The sequence below is a fragment of the Cynocephalus volans genome, chromosome 6 (assembly GCF_027409185.1).
Source record: "Cynocephalus volans isolate mCynVol1 chromosome 6, mCynVol1.pri, whole genome shotgun sequence".
NCBI lineage: Eukaryota > Metazoa > Chordata > Mammalia > Dermoptera > Cynocephalidae > Cynocephalus > Cynocephalus volans.
The window spans coordinates 117,129,075-117,152,661 of record NC_084465.1 but is presented as its reverse complement, the minus strand read 5'-3'; the positions used below and the strand labels follow the sequence as shown (position 1 = coordinate 117,152,661).

Here is a 23,587-nt window from a genome sequence, read left to right as displayed (position 1 = left end):
TAGAGTCAATGCAATTTCAATCAAAATTCTATCCATCTTTTCCTGAAGAAATTAACAAGTTGATTCTAAAATGTATATGGAAGTGCAAAAGATCTAGAATAGTGAAAAAAAAATGTTCAAAAAGAGAACAAAGTTGAGGAACTTAAACTGCTTAATCTTTTATACTACTTAATTTTAAGACTTACTGTAAAGCTACAATAGTCAAAAGAGCGTGGTCTTGACATAAAGATAGACAAGTAGATGAATAAAACAGAATAGAGACCTGTTCAATTGACTTTTGCCCAGAACGAGTAAGTCAGTTCAATACGGGGAAGGAAAGTCTTTTTAACTAATAATTCTGGATCAGCTGGATATTCAAGTGTGAAAAGTAATGAACCTTGACCTCTATCTCATTCCATGTGTACATATTAACTGGGGATGGATTGTAAACCTAAACATTAAACCTAGACCCATAAAGCTCTGTGAAAACGTAAGAGAATATCTTTGAAACTTTGGTGTAGGCAAATTTTTTGTAGGTCGGATACATTAAGAAAAAGAACAGGCAAACCATAAAATATGCAATACATCTTTTTTATTGTGAACCTTAAAGAAACACTGGAACGCAATACATCTTAAATTTTTAATTTTTTTTCCAGAAGGCTCTTTAGTATTATTCAGGTCCACGGCATCTTGTCCTTATTTTCTATGTTACCTTTTTTTTTTTTTTTTTTTTTAAGTTAGACACGGGACATTTTACCAAGGGAACTTTCTAATTGGATTCTCCTGCTTATTTCACCCTCTTGTAAATGTTGGTCCCTATTCCTTTTACACACAGAGATAGTAGATTTTAGATCATATTAATCCTTGTAAAGTAATTAGATGTTAAGTGAAGCCAAAAGGGAATACTGGTAGTCTCCTTTGGGAGGAATTGTAGTCTGTGAGTCTTACTAGTTATCGCCCAGTTTTTAGACGATTCAACCCTTAAGGTCTGGCAGATCTACTTAGGAAAGAAACATAACTCATAGGAAGGGAAACAAATCTAAGCTCTGTTTAGGTACAGAGTCATTACCCTCAGATTTTGCTTCCTGCTTTCCATTTATAAACCAAGAATCAAACCAACAGGAAATATAAAAATGAAACCAAAAGCTGTAAAAGAACAATAATAAAATTAAAGTTGGAGGTAGGGTAATATCTTAAAGACCACAAACGGTATGCACTTAAAAATCTGACATGAAATTTTGATGCCAAGAACAGTCAGTTGATTTTTGCAATCACAGATACACATACGTATACATATGCACACACCATTTAAGCAACTCAAGTGTTATGAGGGGAAAAATAGGTGTGTATGGGGGAGACCTAAATCCAGGTGGGTAAGTAGGTTTGAAAGCAATATAATTAAGTCCCCTACGCTAATAGAAGGAAGTTCCACAGCTGAGGTAACTACCTCACCCTCTGTCTGTAAAGCAATGCCTTTTTCATAGGGTGTTATGAGACTTAGACATGTTCACATTTATCAAGCATTTGCAGCAATGCCTGTCAGATAGGAAGCACTCAGTGCGTGTCCGTTAAAGAAGCAAATGAGGCTCCAGCCTTGATTCTCACAGGCTGGGAGAGTAGGGAGGGCCCTTTCCCATTCCCTGAAGTCTCAGATGAGGAAATGCTTGTTGGAGGGGATGACACACCTTTCATATCAAGGACCCATTGTTGGAGCTGACACTCACACAAATAGGATACTGTCAGCAAATGTTTCTTGAATGAATACATTGTTGAACTAGATTGCTGTTTCCCAAAGGAGGAATGTGAGATGATTTTAGGCAGTACACAGACAGACGTTTTACATTTTAAGAGTTAGGTGTTTATTACCGTGTTGTGTTAGAAGCACCTTAGGTAGCACATCAGACTGGAGCATTAAAAAAAAGTGATTTAAAGACATGAGAAAGTGAAAGGTGGCATTTGAATGTCATGGAAATTGAAAGCAGTAGTGGATTGAATCAAGACCGGGAAAATCTTTGAGGTCTTTCCAAATCTGAGATTTTTGATTCTTTGCATCTGGGTTTTAAACATGAAGTCGGGATATACAAATAAAATGGATGTCCTTGAGGTTTTACAAGCAGAGGACTGTAGGGGAAATTGACAGGCAGAGCTAAGTGCACAGTATCGTGGATGATACTAAGATACCTACTTTTATCATTTTAGTATCTACTCTTGGCAGTCTTGTGTGTGTGTGTGTGTGTGTGTGTGTGTCTGTGTGTGTGTGTGTGTGTACTTTTTTTCTAACAAAATTGGGAACATCCTGTATATAATTTTGTAGTCTGTTTCATTCAGCTGATCCTATAACTCCATGTTCAGTGTTCTTGTAGGGAAATCTTGTGCCTGTTTTTGATTATTTCCATAGGATAAAATTCTAGAAGTGGGATTGTTTGGTTATTGTGTATGCATGTGTTTTAGACTTTTTAATACCTGTTTTGACAGTGCCTTGCAGCGCAACTCTGCCACTTTATGGTTCCATCAGAGGTGCTCGAGCGACCTCTTCCTTATCCCTCTCCCTCATCTCTCTCCAAAGTCAAGCTTTATTAAAAAATAGTTTTGTTGCTAATTTGATAGGAGAAATATTGCTCTCTGATTTTGCTTTCATTTTGCATTTTTTTAGATTATTGATACGGCTGAGCTTTTTTGTGTTCATTCACAGATTGTGGTTGTTTTGCGCCTCCAAATTTCTTTTGTGCATTTTTTACTTTTAAGATTTTAGGGGTTCTCTTTCTTATTAATTTATAAGAGTTTTTTATATTGTAAGGATTTTTGTACGGTGGGACATGTTATGGATATTTTTCCTAGTTTGATACTTGCCTTTTATGTTTGTTTATGACAGTCAAACTTGCTTTTTGTCTTGTAAAGGCAGTACATGCTGTATTTGATTGATCGATTCTGTGGCACTCATGTTCTTCCACTTTAGCTTCTTTGAAATCAGATGTGATTTATTCTGCATGTGTCCTGCAGTTGCTGTCAGTCGTGTTAGAGTTGTCATCACCTGTGCATGCGACCGTGGTTGTTACTCCTGGTGGCATGGCTGGGCAGCCGTGACTGCAACCCCTGGATGCTTTAGTGCACAATCCATTTAAGGGCCGTTTGAAGAAGGAACACAAATCCCGATTGCTGTTTGTAAATGGTCTGTTGATACCTTCTGATGAGATCAAGAAAGAGCCGGTATTAAAACTCCAAGAGTGAGGGTCACCGGCTTAGCAGAAAATCTCAGGGAGGGTGGTGGCGCTCTCCTAAGAGATGCCACATTGCCCCTACCCTTGATGCCACAGCAAGTCATATTGCATGGAAACTCACAGACACCCTGAAAGTGAAGACTTCACCAACTTCTTTTTTTTTTTTTTTTTTTTTTTTTTGTGACCGGCGCTCAGCCAGGGAGTGCACCGGTCATTCTTATATAGGATCCGAACCCGCGGTGGGAGCGTCGCGGCGCTGCTAGCGCAGCACGCTACCGAGTGCGCCACGGGCTCAGCCCAAGACTTCACCAACTTCTTTCACTCACCTTTTCCTTTTCATATGTGTGTGAGAGGGAGATATGATAAAAATCTGTTTAAATAAGTCCAAAAGAACTTTTTCAGTAACCACAAATTTAAAATTCTAGGTAATAAAACAAAGTTAATATAATTGGCAGTTAATTTAATGGCTTTCTTGGTGGTACCTCTTACAATTGATGAAATATGTTATATGGTTAGTGTAGAAAGTTTAGAAAATACAGATAAATAAATAGCAGAAATCTGAAAGATCATTACTGTTAATATTTTGGTATACATCCCCTAGTAATTCTCTGTGTAATTCAGACACACACATAGGCATTTTGCACAAATGCTACATGTATTTTTCTTCTTTTTTCCCTTAGCGGGGTATCTCGAACATGTTGCCATGTCTAGTTCTGCTAGTTTATAGTGTACGGGTGGGAAGACACAAACTGCACAGTTTGCCCTCTGTGCTCTCACTCAGCAGCACTTACTGCAGAAGATAGACTACTGACTGCGGAGCGGGGCTTGTCCCCACAGGCAAGCAAGCCAGCAGTTCTTCAGCAGACACCAGTGGGGCGTCCTCCATTTCAATTTGAACATTATCTACTTAGAAATAGCTTCAGATTGCACAGGGTAAGGGCTCAGTCCCCAGGACTGCCCCCCCACTTCAGATGACAGTCACAAGCCCCGGCCTCTAGAACTTCCAACTAACCAGCTGTAAACAAGTGTTCCCACAACCCCTTCCTTGGGTTTGATGCGTTTGCTTGAGCGGCTCACAGAACTCAGTGAAGCAGGTACTTAACGTTTACTGGTTTATTATGAAGGATATTACAAAGGATACAGATGAAGAGATGTATAGGGAGAGGTGTGGGGGAAGGGGTATGGAGCCCTCCAGGAACCTTCCAGTGTTCAGCTATACAGAAGCTCTGCGAACCCAGGAGGCTTCATTACATAGGCATGATTGATTACAGCACTGGCCACTGGTGATCAACTTAACCTTCAGTCCCTCTCCTCTCCCAGGTGGTTGGGAGGTGGGACTGAAAGTCCTGCCTTGGTCTTTCCTGTGACCAGCCCCCATCCTGAAGCCACCCCTAGAGGCTGCCAGCCATCATTCTTATATGAAATGACTCTTATCACTGTGGAGATTCTAAGTATTTTAGGAGTTGTATGTCAGGAGAAGGGTTTGAAGACCAATAGATATTTTCACAGTATCACAGTTATGATTTCATTGTATGAATACACTGTGATTTGTTGATGGTCTGTAAATCCTGAAACTTGATGCTCATCTCCCTTTAGAACTCCCATCAGTAGTGCCCATCAGCACTTTCTTCCTTCCATACTCTTAAATTGTTTTATCTTGGCCACTATGAGGTCCAAACAGTGAGACCCTTTTTCCTTGCAGGCATGGAAACCACTTGTAGTCCTCTGGATTTGAGGTGTGGAAAGAGACAAATCTCAGAAGCAGTAGGAAGTGGGAATTGATAGAACTGGTGATGGTGTGTCTGTATTGGGTACCATTGCATCTCACCCCTCCCCGTACTGCTGTGCATCACTGACCACGTGTAGTGTGCTCTTGGGGTCAGTCCCAGATGCCCACCAGGCCTTGTGTGCCCTGAGCCTGCTTGTCTCTGCAGTCTCCCCTCTAGTTTCTCTTGCTTCTCACTCTTCTCAGCCCCCAGCCTACTTTTCCCTCCTGGAGTGCTCGAGTCCATTTCCAGCCCAGAGCATTTGTTTCTGTTCTTCCTCCTGTCTGGACTGCTCTTTGTACAGCCGACTTCTCCCATTTTCAGCAGGAAATGTGGCCATTCTCTCTTCAGAGAGGCTTCCCCTTTTCACTTTTGTCCTCTACAGAGTCATGTGCTGCTCCCTTCCTCATATCTTCTAATTATCTTTGTCTGTCTGTCTCTTCTTGTTCACCACTCTGTCCACAGTGCCTAGCGCTTAGCAGATACCAATACATTTTGTTTGAGTAAATCAACAGTATTGAATAGTGTTGAGTGATCCAGAGTTGAGAGGAATAGAAACTGCTCTGTGCTGTTCATGGTGGCAGTAAGAAGTCCAGTAGGGCAAATTGATCAGTTTCTCAGCAGACTTGCTCAGCAGTGGGAGTAGTCAAGCAGTGACTTGATGTTGTTGAAACGGTTCTTGCACTGGATGTTGGGGTTGGCTAGAACATTCCTAAGGCCCCTTCCAACCTTAACACTGTGGGCTGAGTGTTCTCATCTGTGCAGTCTTATCATTCTTGTTTCAACTGCAGATATGATTGTCACCACTAGATGGCACTAGATGATTCACTTGCCATCAATGTTTATAAACTGCCATCCACAGTGAGAAAATACATTTTTCATTGCACTTATTCCCCAAATGTACACTTGAAACATAATTTTCATGAAATGGTATTAACCCTTACTATGTGTACTGCAGGCTTATATTTTCTATGCAACCTATTAGACTGAGTTTATGATATTAATGGGTCACAATTCACTGTAAAACACTATTTTAGATAACCGAACAAGTTTACTGTTATAAAACTGTGGGTCTGCTGTTTTCTTTTGACAGTCTGGGTTATAGCACATTGTATCTGTTAGTATTTTGCATGTTTCTGTGATGACTTGCTGCACTTATATGTGCTTCCTTATGGGTGTTTATGCACATGCAAACATGGAAGAGAGGGACTGTGGGAGGCATGTTTGTACAGAATTCAGCACCTATTGTAGTCAAGGCAGAAGGAAGCCTTGTTGGTCGATATAAATAAAAGATGTATTATCTGCTTCTGGGAGATTTTAGCTGGGAGACCTAATACACACACACACACATACACACACACACCCTCAAATTTCAGCTTATCAAGCAACATGGAAATGGGCATATTACTCAGGGTATCAGTTAGGATGCTTTAGGCTGCAAGTAACAGAGGCATGACTTAAGTTGGCTTAAATGGTAAAGACATTTATTATCTTACAAAATATATGTTAAGAGGTAGAGCAGGCTCTAGGCCCACAGGCACTTGGCATGGCCTTAGGGACTCAGGTTCTTTTCATGACTTCTCAGCTATCCTAAGGCTGGTTCTACTCATGGTTGCTAGAAGGCTTCTAGTGACAATGGGAGCCCCCAGGCTTGGAACACTAAAACTTTACCTCCTTGTAGGGTAGACCAGGGTAGAGAGGATCTAGGCTACCACAGCATTTTCCAAGTTGTAGTTGTTTATTTGTTTCTGGTTTCCCAAGCATTACCTCTAAGGTAAGTGAAATAATTGGCTCCTAATACAGAATTGGGAGAAATACATAGGTAGTAATTAGTTGTGTCTGCCAAGTATTTCTGGACACAGAACCTTTGGGTTAGTAGCAGCGGCTGACTAGCTGTGGCCAATGTGTTTGCTGAGTGAATAAATGGTTGCACATCTCCCGTGTGAAGTGCGAAGTGAGGATATTTGCTGTGTAGAGTCCTGGGAAGGGAATTAGCAACATGAGGAGAGAGAAGTGAGAAATGAGCACTGTGGGAAGCAGGATGGGCTGTCATGTGACTGTGAAGGTGGATGGGTGAGTCTAAGTTAGTGGTGGGGCACTAACTGTGCATTTGTTGACCTTTTGAGGTGGATGGTTTTCCTCTGGATCTGGTTCCTGGGAACTTGGCAGTGGAACCTTGGCCTGAGCCTACTAATCTGTACTCACCTGCCTCCTTTTTCACCCCTGTAGGTTTGCAGTAAGCATTGGCTACTGGCATGACCCTTACATCGAGCACTTTGTGAGACTGTCGAAAGAGAGGAAGGCCCCTGAAATTAACAGAGGCAAGTGAACATCTCCCTCCTCAACATCTCATCTGCTGAGAGGCCTGAGGCTTGAGGGATTCATTATCAAAGGGAGTGCCAGTATGCACTCTTTCCAAGAGCATATGAAAGTGCGTATTTCCCAACATCCTCACCAGCAGTATACTGGGAAGCTTTTCAATCTTTGCTAACCTGATACATGAACGTGCTATCTTCTTGTAATGTTATTTCATATTCCTCTTACTTATGGATGAGGTGGAGCATCATTTTCTCATGTTTAAAACCATCTCTGTATCTTCTACTGTGAACTGTCTGTTCCTGTTAGGGATCATGTTTTGTTGCCTTCTTATAGTGTGAGTTATTAATACTGTTAGGGTCTGCAAGTAATATCCCTCAGGGGAAGTCAAAGGATTTGAGGCAGGAGCATTACTTATTCTCAGGTAAACTGAGAAATTGATCAAATGACCAAATAACCATAATTCTTGCGTGAGGGGGAGTCTTGGCCCTGAAGAGGGATGCTGTGGGTAGGTTCCCTTAGGAATACAAAGAAACATTAAAGTGCAAGTTCCTGAGGACGAGGATGTGCTCTTTTACTTTGCACTCCCTCCTGTGCCTTTTGGGGCAGACTTACTAACAAATGCTGAAGAGACAGGTACTCCTCATGGCGCCTGATTCGATGACCCACCTGCACCTGTCCCCCGGTCCTCCAGGGTCCCCAGCAGCATGTCCACCTTTCTTCCTTCCTTCTTCCTTTCCCTGGGCTTGAACCTCTAGATTGGGGACCTACAATCCAACAGGAAAGTGCTTCCAAAACTGTGTGGTGAGGAATTCTTTTTTACAATATACAATTCTTTTTTTTTTTGGGGGGGGACATCTCAATTAGCCTGATTTAATCATTTCACAATGTATACAGGTATCAAAACATCACATATATACAATTATTATTTGTCAGTTAAAAATACAATAAAATTACAATCTTTAAAAAAAAAGTGCCTTAAATGATATTTTTTGTTCTTTTCATTGAACAATAATCTCGGTGACACTGACAGTGAGAATGTATGGATTTAGCAATTTCCAGAGCAGTCATTTTAATTTGATTTAAAAGGAATGTTTTACTAGAAAATACCCTCAAAATATCTTTATTTTATTTTATTTTATTTTATTTTATTTTATTTTATTTTATTTTATTTTATTTTATTTTATTTTATTGTTATCCGAAAAGGATTTTATTTTATTTTATTTATTTATTTTTATTTGTTTCACTAAATTATTATTATTATTATTATTATTTTAGATTTTATTTTCTCGATATACATTGTGGTTGATTATTGTTGCCCCTTACCAAAACCTCCCTCCCTCCTCCCTCTCTTCCCTCCCCCACAACAATGTCCTTTCTGTTTGCTTGTTGTATCAACTTCAAGTAATTGTAGTTGTTATATCTTCTCCCCCCACCCCGGTTTTGTGTGTGTGTGTGTGTGTGTGTGTCTGTGTGTGTGTGTGTGTGTGTGTGTGTGTGTGTGTGAGAATTTATATATTAATTTTTAGCTCCCACCAGTAAGTGAGAACATGTGGTATTTCTCTTTCTCTGCCTGACTCGTTTCACTTAATATAATTCTCTTAAGGTCCATCCATGTTGTTGCAAATGGCAGTATTTCATTCACTTTTATAGCTGAGTAGTATTCCATTATGTAGATGTACCACATTTTCCGTATCCACTCAACCAATGATGGACATTTGGGCTGGTTCCAACTCTTGGCTATTGTAAAGAGTGCTGCGATGAACATTGGGGAACAGGTATACCTTCGACTTGATGATTTCCATTCCTCTGGGTATATTCCCAGAAGTGGGATAGCTGGGTCATATGGTAGATCTATCTGCAATTGTTTGAGGAACCTCCATACCATTTTCCATAGAGGCTGCACCATTTTGCAGTCCCACCAACAATGTATGAGAGTTCCTTTTTCTCCGCAACCTCGCCAGCATTTATCGTTCAGAGTCTTTTGGATTTTAGCCATCCTAACTGGGGTAAGATGGTATCTCACTGTGGTTTTGATTTGCATTTCCCGGATGCTGAGTGATGTTGAGCATTTTTTCATATGTCTGTTGGCCATTTGGATATCTTCCTTAGAGAAATGCCTACTTAGCTCTTTTGCCCATTTTTTAATTGGGTTGCTTGTTTTTTTCTTGTAAAGTTGTTTGAGTTCCTTATATATTCTGGATATTAACCCTTTGTCAGATGTATATTTTGCAAATATTTTCTCCCACTCTGTTGGTTGTCTTTTAACTCTTTTAATTGTTTCTTTTGCTGTGCAGAAGCTTTTTAGTTTGATATAATCCCATTTGTTTATTTTTCCTTTGATTGCCCGTGCTTTTGGGGTCGTATTCATGAAGTCTGTGCCCAGTCCTATTTCCTGAAGTGTTTCTCCTATGTTTTCTTTAAGAAGTTTTATTGTCTCAGGGTGTATATTTAAATCCTTAATCCATTTTGAGTTGATTTTAGTATACGGTGAGAGGTATGGATCTAGTTTCATTCTCCTGCATATGGATATCCAGTTATCCCAGCACCATTTGCTGAAGAGGCAGTCCCTTCCCCAGTGAATAGGCTTGGTGCCTTTGTCAAAGATCAGATGGCAGTAAGTGTGTGGGTTGATTTCTGGATTCTCTATTCTATTCCATTGGTCAGTGTGTCTGTTTTTATGCCAGTACCATACTGTTTTGGTTATTATAGCTTTGTAGTATAGCTTAAAGTCAGGTAGTGTTATGGCTCCAGCTTTATTTTTTTTGCTCAGCATTGCTTTGGCTATGCGTGGTCTTTTATTATTCCATATAAATGTCTGGATAGTTCTTTCCATTTCTGAGAAAAATATCTTTGGAATTTTGATTGGGATTGCATTGAATTTGTATATCACTTTGGGTAGTATGGACATTTTCACTATGTTGATTCTTCCAATCCAAGAGCATGGGATATCTTTCCATCTTCTTGTATCCTCTCTAATTTCTCTCAGCAGTGGTTTGTAGTTCTCATTATAGAGATTTTTCACCTCCTTGGTTAACTCAATTCCTAAGTATTTTATTTTTTTGGTGGCTATTGTAAATGGGCAGGCTTTCTTGATTTCTCGTTCTGCATGTTCACTATTGGAGAAAAGAAATGCTACTGATTTTTGTGTGTTGATTTTGTATCCTGCTACTGTGCTGAAGTCATTTATCAATTCCAAGAGTTTTTTTGTAGAGGTTTTAGGCTGTTCGATATATAGGATCATGTCATCTGCAAAGAGGGACAGTTTGACTTCATCTTTTCCAATCTGGATGCCCGTTATTTCCTTCTCTTCTCTGATTGCTCTGGCTAGTATTTCCAACACTATGTTGAATAGGAGTGGTGAGAGTGGGCATCCTTGTCTAGTTCCTGTTCTTAAAGGAAAAGCTTTCAGCTTTTCCCCATTCAGGATGATATTGGCAGTGGGTTTATCATATATGGCTTTAATTATGTCGAGATACTTTCCCTCTATACCTAACTTATAGAGGGTCTTTGTCATGAATGAGTGCTGAACTTTATCAAATGCTTTTTCAGCCTCTATAGAGATGATCATATGGTCCTTGTGTTTGAGTTCATCGATATGGTGTATCACATTTATTGATTTGCGTATGTTGAACCAACCTTGCATCCCTGGGATGAATCCCACTTGATCGTGGTGAATAATTTTACGTATGTGTTGCTGTATTCTGTTTGCTAGTATTTTAGTGAGGATTTTTGCATCTATATTCATCGAGGATATCGGCCTGTAGTTTTCTTTTTTGGTTATATCTATACCTGGTTTTGGTATCAGGATGATGTTTGCTTCATAGAATGAGTTTGGGAGATTTGCGTCTGTTTCAGTCTTTTGGAATAGTTTGTAAAGAATCGGTGTCAATTCCTCTTTGAATGTTTGGTAAAATTCTGCTGTGAATCCATCTGGTCCTGGGCTTTTCTTTGTTGGGAGCCTTCTGATACCAGCTTCAATCTCCTTTATTGTTATTGGTCTGTTGAAATTTTCTACATCTTCACGGTTCAGTTTTGGGAGCTTGTGTGTCTCCAGAAATTTATCCATTTCCTCCAGATTTTCAAATTTGTTGGCGTATAGTTGTTTATAGTAGTCTCGAATGATTCCTTGTATTTCAGATGAATCAGTTGTAATATCGCCTTTTTCATTTCTAATTTTTGTTATTTGAGTCTTCTCTCTTCTTTTTTTTGTTAGCCATGCTAATGGTTTGTCAATTTTATTTATCTTTTCAAAAAACCAACTTTTTGATTCATTGATCTTTTGAATTGTTTTTTGGTTTTCAATTTCATTCAGTTCTGCTCTGATCTTAATGATTTCTTTCCATCTGCTAACTTTAGGTTTGGATTGTTCTTGTTTTTCTAGTTCTTTAAGGTGAAGTGTTAGGTTGTTCACTTGCCATCTTTCCATTCTTCTGAAGTGAGCATTTAATGCAATAAATTTCCCCCTCAATACTGCTTTTGCAGTATCCCACAGGTTTTGGTATGATGTATCTTTATTTTCATTAGTTTCAAGAAATTTTTTGATTTCCTGCTTGATTTCTTCTTGGACCCTTATGTCATTAAGTAGAATGCTGTTTAATTTCCATGTGTTTGTATAGTTTCCAGAGTTTCGTTTGTTATTAATTTCTAGTTTTAATCCATTGTGGTCTGAGAAAATACATGGGATAATTCCAATTTTTTTGAATTTATTGAGACTTGATTTGTGACCTAATATGTGATCTATCCTGGAGAATGATCCATGTGCTGATGAGAAGAATGAATATTCTGAGGTTGTTGGATGGAATGTCCTGTAGATATCTGCCAATTCCAATTGGTCTAGAGTCTTGTTTAGATCTTGTGTTTCTCTACTGATTCTTTGCCTAGATGATCTGTCCAATATTGACAGTGGGGTATAAATCTGGCTGCTCCAACATTGGGTGCGTACATGTTTATGATTGTTATGTCTTCTTGATGGATCAGTCCTTTTATCATTAAATAGTGTCCCTCATTGTCTCTTTTTATGGTTTTTAGTTTAAAGTCTATTTTGTCAGATATAAGAATAGCTACTCCAGCTCGTGTTTCTTTTCTGTTTGCATGGTAAAACTTTTTCCACCCTTTCACTCTTAGTCTATGTGAATCTTTATGGGTGAGGTGGGTCTCTTGTAGGCAGCATATAGTTGGGTCCTGCTTTTTGATCCAGTCAGCCAGTCTGTGTCTTTTGATTGGGGAATTTAAGCCTTTTACATTAAGAGTTGTTATTGAAAGGTGTTGATTTATTCCTAGCATTTTATTGGTTGTTTGGTTGTCTTAGGTGTCTTTTGTTCCTTGCTTTCTGATTTACTGTTTGGTTTCTTTGTTTGTTGGTTCCTTAGGTTGTAGATAGCATTTTTGTTTGTTTGTTTTCTCTTCATGAATGCCATTTTTATTATACTAGTGGGTTATGATTTTTCTTGGGTTTAATGGCAATGGTAGTTATTTTTCAGGAACCAAACCCAGTACTCCCTTGAGGATTTCTTGTAAGGGTGGTCGTGTAGTAGTGAGCTCCCGCAGTTTTTGTTTGTCTGAGAAATATACTATTTGCCCTTCATTTTGGAAGGATAGCCTTGCAGGGTAGAGTATTCTTGGCTGGCAATCTTTGTCTTTTAGTATTTTGAATATATCATCCCATTTCTTTCTAGCTTTTAGGGTTTGTGATAAAAAGTCTGATGTTAGCCTGATTGGGGCTCCCTTATAGGTGATTTGACGCTTCTCTCTTGCAGCTTTTAAGATTCTCTCTTTGTCTCTAAGTTTTGCCAGTTTTACTATAACATGTCTTGGAGAAGACCTTTTTGGGTTGAATACGTTCCGAGGTTGTTGAGCTTCCTGGATCTGAAGATCTGTGATTTTTCCTATACCTGGGAAGTTTTCTGCCACTATTTTGTTGAATATGTTTTCAATGCAATCTCTGTTTTCCCCCCCTTCTGGAATACCCATGATTCGGATATTTGAGCGCTTAAGGTTGTCTGATATCTCTCTCAGATTTTCTTCAATTTCTTTGATTCTTTTTTCTTTCTTTTTGTCTGCTTGTGTTATTTCGAACAGCCCATCTTCAAGTTCAGAGGTTCTCTCTTCAACTTCGAGAAGCCTGCTGCTTAAACTCTCCGTTGTGTTTTTTATTTCGCTGAATAACTTCTTCAGTTCGGCAAGTTCTGCTACATTTTTTTTCAGGACATTGATTTCCTTGTACATTTCCTCTTTCAGGTCCTGTATACTTTTCCTCGTTTCATCATGATGTCTAGCTGAGTTTTCTTGTATCTCATTCAGTTTCCTTAGAATTATCACTCGAAATTCCTTGTCAGTCATTTCAAGGGCTTCTTGTTCTATAGGATCTAGAGTTTGAGATTTATTAACTTTTGGTGGTGTAGTTTCTTGATTTTTTGTATTTCTGGTATCTTTTTTTTGATGTTTATTCATTGTTGCAGGGGGTTTCACAGTTCTCTGGTTTGAGACTATTGACTAACTAAGATGTTGCTGTGGTTGCCAATTTGGTATGGCTACCTCTGTGACTGCTCAGTTGGCCTCTAGTGCCTTGTGTGTGTGGTTGCCTCGGGTCTTGGGCCTCTCTGGGGAGCCACCTCTCTGGTCACCTTGGACTCTGCTGGGCTATTGGGTCACGGGGCAGTACCGCAGGGTGTGTGGTCTCTGCTGAGCTTCCACTTCCCGTGCAGGACTTCTCCCTGTTCCGTCCGCTCTGGCCCAGGCTGCCGGATCATGCAATGGCGGCCCCACAGGGTGTGTGGTTTCTGTCGAGTCTCCGCCTCCCTAGCCGGACGTCTCCCCGCTCTGTGCGCACTGGGCTGGGCTGGGACATGTCTTCTGCAACCCTCGTCTATCAGCCAGGACTTCAAGACCCTGCTCGGCACCGCCTCGCCCAGGAAGTCTACCAGGTTTCTGCTAGGCGCAGGCAACTGGTCGCTCTGGGTGCTTTTGTAGCACTGTGTAGATCTTTCTCGGGACTTATCACCTTCCTCCTGGTATCGCGGTTATTTGTGTACTTGTCTTATCTCCCACACCAGAGCGTAAGCTCCTCGGGTGAGGAGCCCACAGCACAAGGTTGACCTTTGAATCCCCCAGGCATGGACCGACTCCGATGCCCACCCGCAGTCAGCTCTCTGGCATGTTCAGGTGAACTCGGGAATGCTCCGACCGTACTATTCGTAAGCGGAAATCGGTTAGGCGTTTTTCCAAACTGGTGGCTGCAGAGATGGTATCTGCCTCCCGGTAACGGGAAGTTTACTGGGGGCTGGAGCCCAGGGTGCGCTGGACTGACAGTTGGCCCAGCCTGTACTTCCTTGCCCTCCCGATGCTGGCCGGGGACGCCCCCCCGCCACCAGCCCCACCAGAGAACTGTGGAGGGTGTGGGAGGGGAGGCCAGCCCACAGGCCCCAGGAAGCCCCGCACCGGGGCAAGCAAGTGGGAAGGCTCAGTGAGGAGCCTAGCCGGGCGAGGAGGACAGGCCTGGCCGAGCCGGGCCGGAGCCACCACCACCTGAGAAAATGGAGGCAGTCCTGGGGCCAGTGAGTGGCCCGGTGGGGCAGGCAGAAGCTGGGCGGGCGTCCGACCCCGAGCAGGGCCGGCCGGGGGTCACTCATGGGGCTGTGGCTGGTCAGACGCTCCCTCTCTGCCTCTGCGTCATCGCCATCCCCGTCCTCAGCCGCCACCGCCTTGGGCTGCTCACTCAGTCCCGTGGCACAGCTCAGGTGCTCCCAGGAATCTTCTTTGATGCCGGCCTGAAACCTTGAATCCTGAATCGGGCAGCTGGCCACCTTCAGCGCGGCCCCGGTCTCCGGGATCCTGGCAGCATCGACAGTGGCCCCGGCACCATGTTCCCTGTTTAGAGACTCGCTTTTGCAGCTAAGAAACAGTTCTTTTCCTGCTCCATACTTCAAAGCTGTTGCCTGTAAATGAGGCAGCCTCTCCTGCCGGGGGCAAAGTGGCGGTCAGCCCCCACGACCGGCCACCAGCAGCGGTCCTCCCTTAAGACATGGCGAGAGGAAGGTCCACAAGTTTCCCGGCCGCCTTTTCCACCTCAGCTACTCAGCGCCAACCGCTGCAGCCACTGCCATCTTAGGATCCGCCTCCTTAGTTATTTGAACTGCATCATCCATCACCACTCATTGGAATTCCATAAATACCTTTTTTCTAATTGTGCCACCGAGTCTGGCGTTGGGCAGGACCGCTGGGGACGAGGACGGTGGCTCCCTACAATATACAATTCTTTGTGGATGATATTTTTGTAAAATATAGTAAAAATGACTTACTAGAAAATAACATGAAAAAGACATACAAAATATAGTCTTAAATGATTTATTAGTAGATTCAACAGACATAAAGTTCTTGTGTCAAGTCACGATAAATGGCTGGCCAGTTAGCTCGTTTGGTTACAGTGCAGTGCTGATAACACACAGTCAAGGGTTTGGACCACTGCACCAGTCAGCCATCAAAAGAAGAAAATTTGCAATAAAAGTTTCTAAATGCTACTGTCAAATTTTGTTCTTAAAATAGTCACCTACTGTTAACAAATACGCCCACAGGTGGAGTAGTAGACAGTTAGAACACACAGACTTCATCATTCCTTTTTCTCCATTTCCCACCTTTTTTCCCCCAGCTCTCTATCCCAGAGCTTCACAAGTCATTTTATTAGGCAGCCATTTGGGTGTGCCTTCTCCCCCTGTCCATTTTACACAGAGGTTCTGACCCATGCAGGATGGAGATGAAGGATGGGATAAGAAATATGCCTTTCTTTGCTTTAACATTCATCTGCCCAACTTTCTGACCCAAAATATTATGTTCTATATGATCTCGCAATTTTGAGTTTTACCAGAGTGCTAATTAGTTTTTCCTATAGCCATGAAAAAAACATTTCCAAGAGGGACTTTTGGATCAGTTTTGATGTAAAACACTTGTTTTATAAGTAAAACATTAGGCCATTTTACTTTTCTTAAGGTAGTTAATTCCTCTATTAAATAGATTGTACCTACTTTGGTTCAAATGGCTTTTAAGAAGAAGAGAGAGAATTTGACAGAAGCAATTTTTCTCATAAAGTCTACAGATGAACCTCTGATGCTGCAGATGGGCAGATGTTCTCTGTTCTGCTCTTCTGGTGGGGTGGGCTTTGCAGGGATGATTCCTTTCATCAGTGGGTGATAACTTGTTTCTCTGTCCCTGTCTCAGGATATTTTGCTCGAGTCCATGGTGTCAGTCAGCTTACAAAGGCGTTTCTACAAAAGACAGAATGTCATTGTCAAATTCTCAACCTTGGAGCTGGGATGGATACCACCTTCTGGAAATTGAAGGTAAGTTAAAATTCCCCTCCTCCCTCCCCAATTATTTACATTTAATTTTTTGAAGATGTCGCCCTGGTTCAAAATTTTGAAAAATACATTAAAAGGTGTGCAGTGACAACCTGTCTCCCACCCATCCCTGCTGCCTGGACACACCCTACAGTCACCATCAGTCCCATATTTAGTCTCACCCAGGCCCTAGATCTTTTAGATTTTTTCTAGTATTTGTGGTTACAAACAGGGTTATAGTAAAAATCCTTGTGTGTATTTCCCTGTGCATGTGTGAAAATACATCAGGAGGAAAAATTCCACCAGTAGAATTGCCTGAACCAAGAGCCCATGCATTTGTCATTTTGATAACCAAGATTTTATTGTTGGATAATGGCATCTTAGGGAAAATTGAGAGATTTGCAAGACTGGGTGATGATACTACGATGTAAAACCCTTTTGTAGTCATTCTCTGATTTGATTCCTTAACTGCCCTGTTAGGGTATGAGTATAGGTATAATTACACTCACTCCTGGGGAAGGAGACTTAGGTCTAGGTGGTGGCAGAACAAGGACTAAAGTGCTGATCTTTGAATCCTGGACAGGGTTTTTAGGGCCACACTTTTTCCTACAAAGTCCTCACTAATTGCATTTATTTTTTATAGGTTTGTACAGATTTTGCTTCTTTCTTCTATCAGGTCAGTCGTGTGGCAGTAATGGGTATGTGCATTTCCCCAAATTTCTTGCAGACGTAGGCCAGGATAGAGTGTATGGTTATAACCTGACCGGCAGATCTATTTTTTTTTTCTGATCTGCTCACCCGATAAGAAGGTATGTGATCATCACAGTTCCCAACCTTTCTCTTACTCAGGTGAGGAAACAGTGGCCTCTATACGGGCTTGATGTTCATCATTTGCCTCTGCATTCTTCTTTCAAGATAAGAGAACTGACATTTGTGAAGTGCTTTTACATGCATGACCTCATGAATCAACCTGAGAGTTCTGTGAGGGGTTTTGCACAGATGGGAAAGGGGGGCTGCAAAAGGTTGTGCTTCCAGGGTTGTACAGCCAGTGGCATTGGAACGGGGAACAAACATTGGGACCAGCTCATCCAACTCCAAATATTTTCCTCTTTCCTCTGCACACACTAACTATGTCACTATACTTCTCTGTAACAGAAAAATAATCCCAAAATAAGACTTACCCTTGATACATGTGGTGCTTTCTGATATTATCTGCTTTATTCTGTTTCATCTCACAAAATCTTGGTCAAAACCCACTACGTTGATTTCCTGACCCTCTCTAACAGGTCTAAAGCTGCTTTTTGAAAACTGCTGTGCGTGTCCTACTTCCAAAGTGCCTTTCACTCCACATCTCCCTCATGGCTGCTGCCCCCAGTTCAGGCTCCCCACACACCTTCTTACCTGGACGACTATAGTGGCCTCTTAGCTTTTATCCTCCACCCATTCTTGCTTCCCTCAAATCTATTCTTCATGCTGAGAACAAAGCAATTTGAAAAATACATTTCTGACCACATCATTTCCCTGATTTGAAATCTTTAAATACCTCTTTGCTCTTACGCACCTAATGCTTGGTACATGGAAGATGATCGGTAAATATGTGAGTGAAGAAATAGCTATAAAGACTGATTGTGTGTTTTTCCCAGGATGAAGATCTTCTCCCAAGTAAATATTTTGAAATTGACTTTCCAATGATAGTCACGCGAAAGCTGCACAATATCAAGTAAGTGTGGCTTCAGTCAGAGGAAAAGAGCCAGGTAGAACTGGGTAGAATTCAGACCCAGCACTCAGCAGATGGTGGGTCTGAGTGCTGGAGGCCTCATTTTAGGGCACTGCTTTCCTTTGACACCCCCCTCCTTTCTCACCCCAGGACCCTCATTTCAGCATGTTGGGCAGTCTTCAAAATGCAGTATACAATTCCTTGTGACTCTTTTATCCATTAATGTAATTTCTCTGAACATTTAAAAGATGACCTATCATAGTTTAATAATCTGAATTTTTATGTGTGTTTTGTTTACTGCTTTATCCACAGGGCATAGAAAGTTATCTGGCCCAGAATAGTAGTGCAGTAAATGTTTTTTTGTGTGGTTGAATGAATGGAAGACTGAAGTTAGTTATTATGTATGAGATATTATGGGAGCCATTCTGAGTCCAGTATTCAAGGAATTTGCAAAGTTGTAAAGAACAAGTTTGCTAATGTTTGATGAGAGCTTTTTTCTGCCTAGGAACATGTTAAATGCTTCACTTGGTTTGCCTCATTCAGTCCTCATGACAGGTAGTGAATTAAGTGCTGGTATTATCCCCTTTTTTTTGCAGATAAGGAAACAGGCTCAAAGAAATTAATTTGCTCAAGGTTACCTAGCTAGGAAGGGGTGGAGCTGAATTTTAAACCTTGACATCAAGCCCAAGGTCAAGATTTTTTAATAGTTTTAACTATGTTACCTACCCCCTTTAGTCGTTTAAATAAAATCCTTATTCTTATATTTAAAAAACTTTTAACAAAAAAAAAATTCAACTTGTCTGTTAGAGATGTCTAATCCTTACAGATTGGAAATTTTTTTAAGCTTTATTTTTTTATAGTTTGTTCTGTGAAAATGTTTTTTACCCTTTCCTAATATAAAATTATATTTTATATAAAATATGCCTTTTAAATGATAAATGGCAATTCTGATGCTCTGGCAATTGCAAAGTACTAGTTAGCTGGTTAGAACTCTGAGTGAAATAAGAGCAAAGCCCAGAGATGGTTTCTTGAGATGAAAAATGTTTGTGTATAGTTGTTGGGATATTGAATTTAGTTCTCTGATTTTTGAAATTTTACATATTCTGGATTGGGGGAATTAGCACATAAATGTTCTGAACTTTAGGTTTCTGTAAGAGTCAATTTTTTTGGTGAGTTATGATAAATTATAGCCGTCTTCAAAATCTTGTTTCAGAGTAGGCAAGAAACTAGAGGTGGCCTAGAAAACACTGTAACACTTGGAATATTCTTGTGGTCTGTCTTTAGTTATTTCTGCATCTAAGTACTTCAGGATCAATTTGAGATTTGGACATCAAATGCGATCTGTCTTAACTTGAGACCTGTATCTACTGGATTTTTACAGTATGTGCCTAGAGTCAAATGTAGTTAACCAGAGGCCTTTTGGAGTGGCCCTTGCTTTAAACAGTAGCGATACGTACTTGGCATTTCTCGTATTTGGCATTTCTGTAGCGGGTGTCTGCATTTTTGCAGTGGGTGTCTGCATTTTTGCAGTAAGTAAGCTCATGAGTGAATTGACTCATCTTTCTCTTCTTTCCCATCTTCCCATAGAAACAAGCCTCTCCTGTCAAACCCCATTATAGAATTACATTCAGAGGACACACTTCATATGGGCAAGTATCCTTAACCAAGTAATGCAGTCTGTACTGAATATGTGTTTTTGCCTTTTCCCCATTTCTCTTCTTTTTAAAGATAGTGTGTGTGTGTATGTTTAGTGTGTTAAATACAACGTATATGTCTGCTGCTGTATTTACACTTGTGTCGAGGTTACCATGAAGGAATTTAAAACAGCTTTCTCTGTGACTCTTCTTAGATGTCGTTAGGTCTCCAATCTTACATTTTTTTTTAAAGAATTTGACTTAGTTGCCAACATTTCCAAAATAGATTTCTCGTGAAATCTCCATATCCAGCTTTCCTTGGAAAAATCAGAAGATGTGGCAACAGTATCCCCTAATTCTCACATGCAGCGGTTGAGCAGTGGAGACTGTGTTTAGAGGAGCGCTGTGTTCTCCAGTTTTGCCCCCACCACTCTCTCGTCTTTCACCTCCCCTGCTTCTCTCAGTGACACTACCTGCTTGCCCTTGCAGTTTTTCTCTTCACTTTTAATTATGGATGTTGCTGACAAAAGCTTTCTCATTTCTGAGCCTTGCCAATTATGGGAAATCTCTACTGGAATCTTCCATTGTTTTCCATGTTTGTCTGACGGAGACGTTCCAGGGTTTTATTAGTCACTCAGGTCAGAAAGCATGCTCAGAGAGGACGGCTTTCTCAGATGTAAGCACAGATAACCCAGTAAACATCAGGCAGCTGGATAAGCCTCCTTTTATGTCCATCTGTAATGCTTCAGCCATTCTCCTAGTGACTGGAGTCCCAACAAAGTGTCCACAGAAATGATCTCCCCCAACCTTTGTTTCCTCATAGAAACTGGAAGTAGCACCTCTTCAAGCTTTGCCATGTGCTGGATTATTTGCCTTCTCCACACTTTAGCTATTACAGTTTTCTGTATATTGGGTTAATATTTGTGTTGGAATAGTGATGTGTAATGAAAGATCTAGTTCTTTGCATCACCTTTGACGAAACAATGTAGAAATATATGCAGCAGAAAATAAAGGTCCTCCATTATCCCACCCCCACCCCAAGATAACCAGTATTCACAGTGTTTTCTAGCTATCTAGATATGGGTAAATAGATACACATAGAACTATTCCAGTGCCTGGCACATAAAAGTCAATAAATTTTTGTTGAATGAAAGTCCATGCACTTTGAATATATGTTTTAGTTCAATATTTATTTGTTGAATGAATGAGTTTGTACTTCTATGTATACATATAGATTTTTAATGTAATTTTAATGAACAGTGAATAATTTACTCATGCTATTTTGTGACTTATTTTTTTCATGTCCTAGTAAATTATGGCACCCTTTTCATGTCAGCCCATATAGACCTGCCTCATTATTTTTAGTGGCTTTCTAGTACTCCTTTGCACGGAAATCCCATTTTATTTAATCTGTTCCCTACTAATGGTCATTTAGATTGCTGCCTTTTTAATGTTTTTATATTAAGTTATGTAGCAAATAGATGTATATGTGCATATTTGCAGGAATTGCTAGTTCAAAGAATTGCATAGTATGAATTCTAACAGCTACTGCCCCACTTCTTTTCAAGTCTCTTTTTACTAATTTATATTTTCACTAGGATGGGTGAGGATTTTCTTTCCCTACACCCTCACTAACACTGGGTATTATAATTTTAAAAAATGCTAACAATCTGATAGGCTGAAATTATGCCCTATTATTTAAAAAATGTATATGAGTTTGAATGCTAGTGAGATGGAGTGTCTTTCCTTACTTTTGTTGGCCTTTGGGATGTCATAATTTTTTTTTATTTCCTTTGTCCATTTTTTGCAGTTGTGTTGATTCCTTTTCTTTTCAGTTTACAGGAGCCCTTTATAACATGCAGATGGGCTCTTTGGTAAAGGTCCCTGTTGACTTATTTTTATTTCAGATTTTATTTTAGTCTTTTATTTATCTTTTAATTTTGTGTCTCATGTTGGCAGATTTTTTAGTCTGGTCCTTATAGTTTTTGATCTTGCTGTCATACTGAGAAAGGAGAATTTGAATAAATATTAATAAAGTAAAAACATGAATGAAACTTTGGGAAAAGTGAAAGGTGATAATAAAACTGACAAAAAGTTCATTTAGAAATTACTCTATTTCATCAAATCTCTGAGACTGGGCTGGTAAGAGTCACCATTATTTATTTGTTAATAAGAAAGAAAAGGTGCCAACGATTAGGCTTGAGATATCACACATCATTAGTGACTGTTGGATGCATCCTGATTTTAGAAATGTTAGAATGTGGAAAAATATGTATCTTAGAATTGATTATGTTTTTTCTTTTTTTTTTTTTAGCTAAAATATGTGCAGGGAAAAAAAAAAAAATGAAACTATACAAATAGGCACACAATGAAAAGTCAGTCAGAATGAGTTTTTTCTGGCAGCTGGCCCATAGGGGTATCTGAACCCTTGACCTTGGTGTGGTCAGCACCGTGCTCTAATCAAGTGAGCTAACTCTCCAGCCCCAGAATTAGTTTTTAAAAAGGAAATCAGGTTTTATTACCCGCCTGATTAAAACCTCCTACTGGTAGAACTCACATGGCTAATCAGGCCTCTGTGTGTTTCCTGATTTTATTTTCAAGCACAGTGAGTATGATCTGGCTGCGGGGACCTCCTGTTGTCCCCTGAATGTGCCCATGTGCTCTCTCCTTCATGCCTTTCCACTTCTTGTCCCCTCGGCCTGGATCTCTCCTGCCCTCTTTGACAGGCTCCTTCTTATCACCTAGCTCTCAGCTCAGCTGCCACCTTCTCAGAGAGTCCCTCCCTGACCACCAGGCAGAAGACCAACCCCCTCTCCCTGCTGCCTTTTGTCACACTCTTCTCCCATCACCCTCTTTTATTTTTTTGATCTTTGGGCCTGAAAGAGCACTTTGCAGTCCTTGATCATAATTATTAGTCTGTCATTGAAGATATCATGAATGGGATCCATGGGATTCACTCAGATCAACACTTCTTGAAATGCTGTCCTAGTAGTGATGGAAGAGCTCATTAGTTGTATGATACCCAGCACTGTGGATTCACTGTGTGTGTTTATTTAACTACTGTGTCACATTGCATAAATCTTCAATTTTCTCACACTTTCTCCAGGTTAAGATAACAAGGTATATGAGCTTAATGAGGAAGACAGTTGAAGGCTGTGTCAGTTAGCTTCTTCTCTGCGACAAACCACTGCAAAACATGTGGCTTAGAGCAACAGCTGTCTATTTAGCTCGCAATTTTGTGGCTCAGCAATTGGGTTGGGTTCATTGGGGTGGAACTTGTGAACTGGGCTCACTCACTCACCTGCCTGGATTTAATCATTTGTGCTCCTGTCTTCACAGAAGACCTTTACTGTGTACCAGGCATTGAGCTAGGCCAGGAGGTCCCCACCTGTCCTGGTTCACAGTGCCCTAGTGTCTCAGTAATATGTTCACAGTGCCCCTAGGCCAAAAACATACTCAAGAGTTCTGTTTATTAATTAGTTGGGTTTAATCATCTTAAGTATTTATGTGCTAACAACTCATTAATTTGAAAAATAATACACATCAATTGAAAGAACAAGTACAACTTTTTTTTATTCTTCAACAACTACAGTTACTTACTGATGAGATGTGTGCCCCTGTTGGG

The 23,587-nt window shown here is 40.5% G+C and overlaps 1 protein-coding gene across 1 annotated transcript in view; it reads left to right on the top strand.

Moving 5' to 3' along the window:
- LCMT1 (leucine carboxyl methyltransferase 1) overlaps positions 1-23,587 on the top strand; it is a 51,074-nt gene that overhangs the window by 9,131 nt on the left and 18,356 nt on the right. The window contains exons 2-5 of the mRNA XM_063100327.1: positions 7,193-7,284; positions 16,493-16,614; positions 18,255-18,331; positions 19,916-19,977. Of these exons, the coding sequence (XP_062956397.1) occupies positions 7,193-7,284; positions 16,493-16,614; positions 18,255-18,331; positions 19,916-19,977 (353 nt within the window). The remainder of the gene's footprint in view (positions 1-7,192; positions 7,285-16,492; positions 16,615-18,254; positions 18,332-19,915; positions 19,978-23,587) is intronic.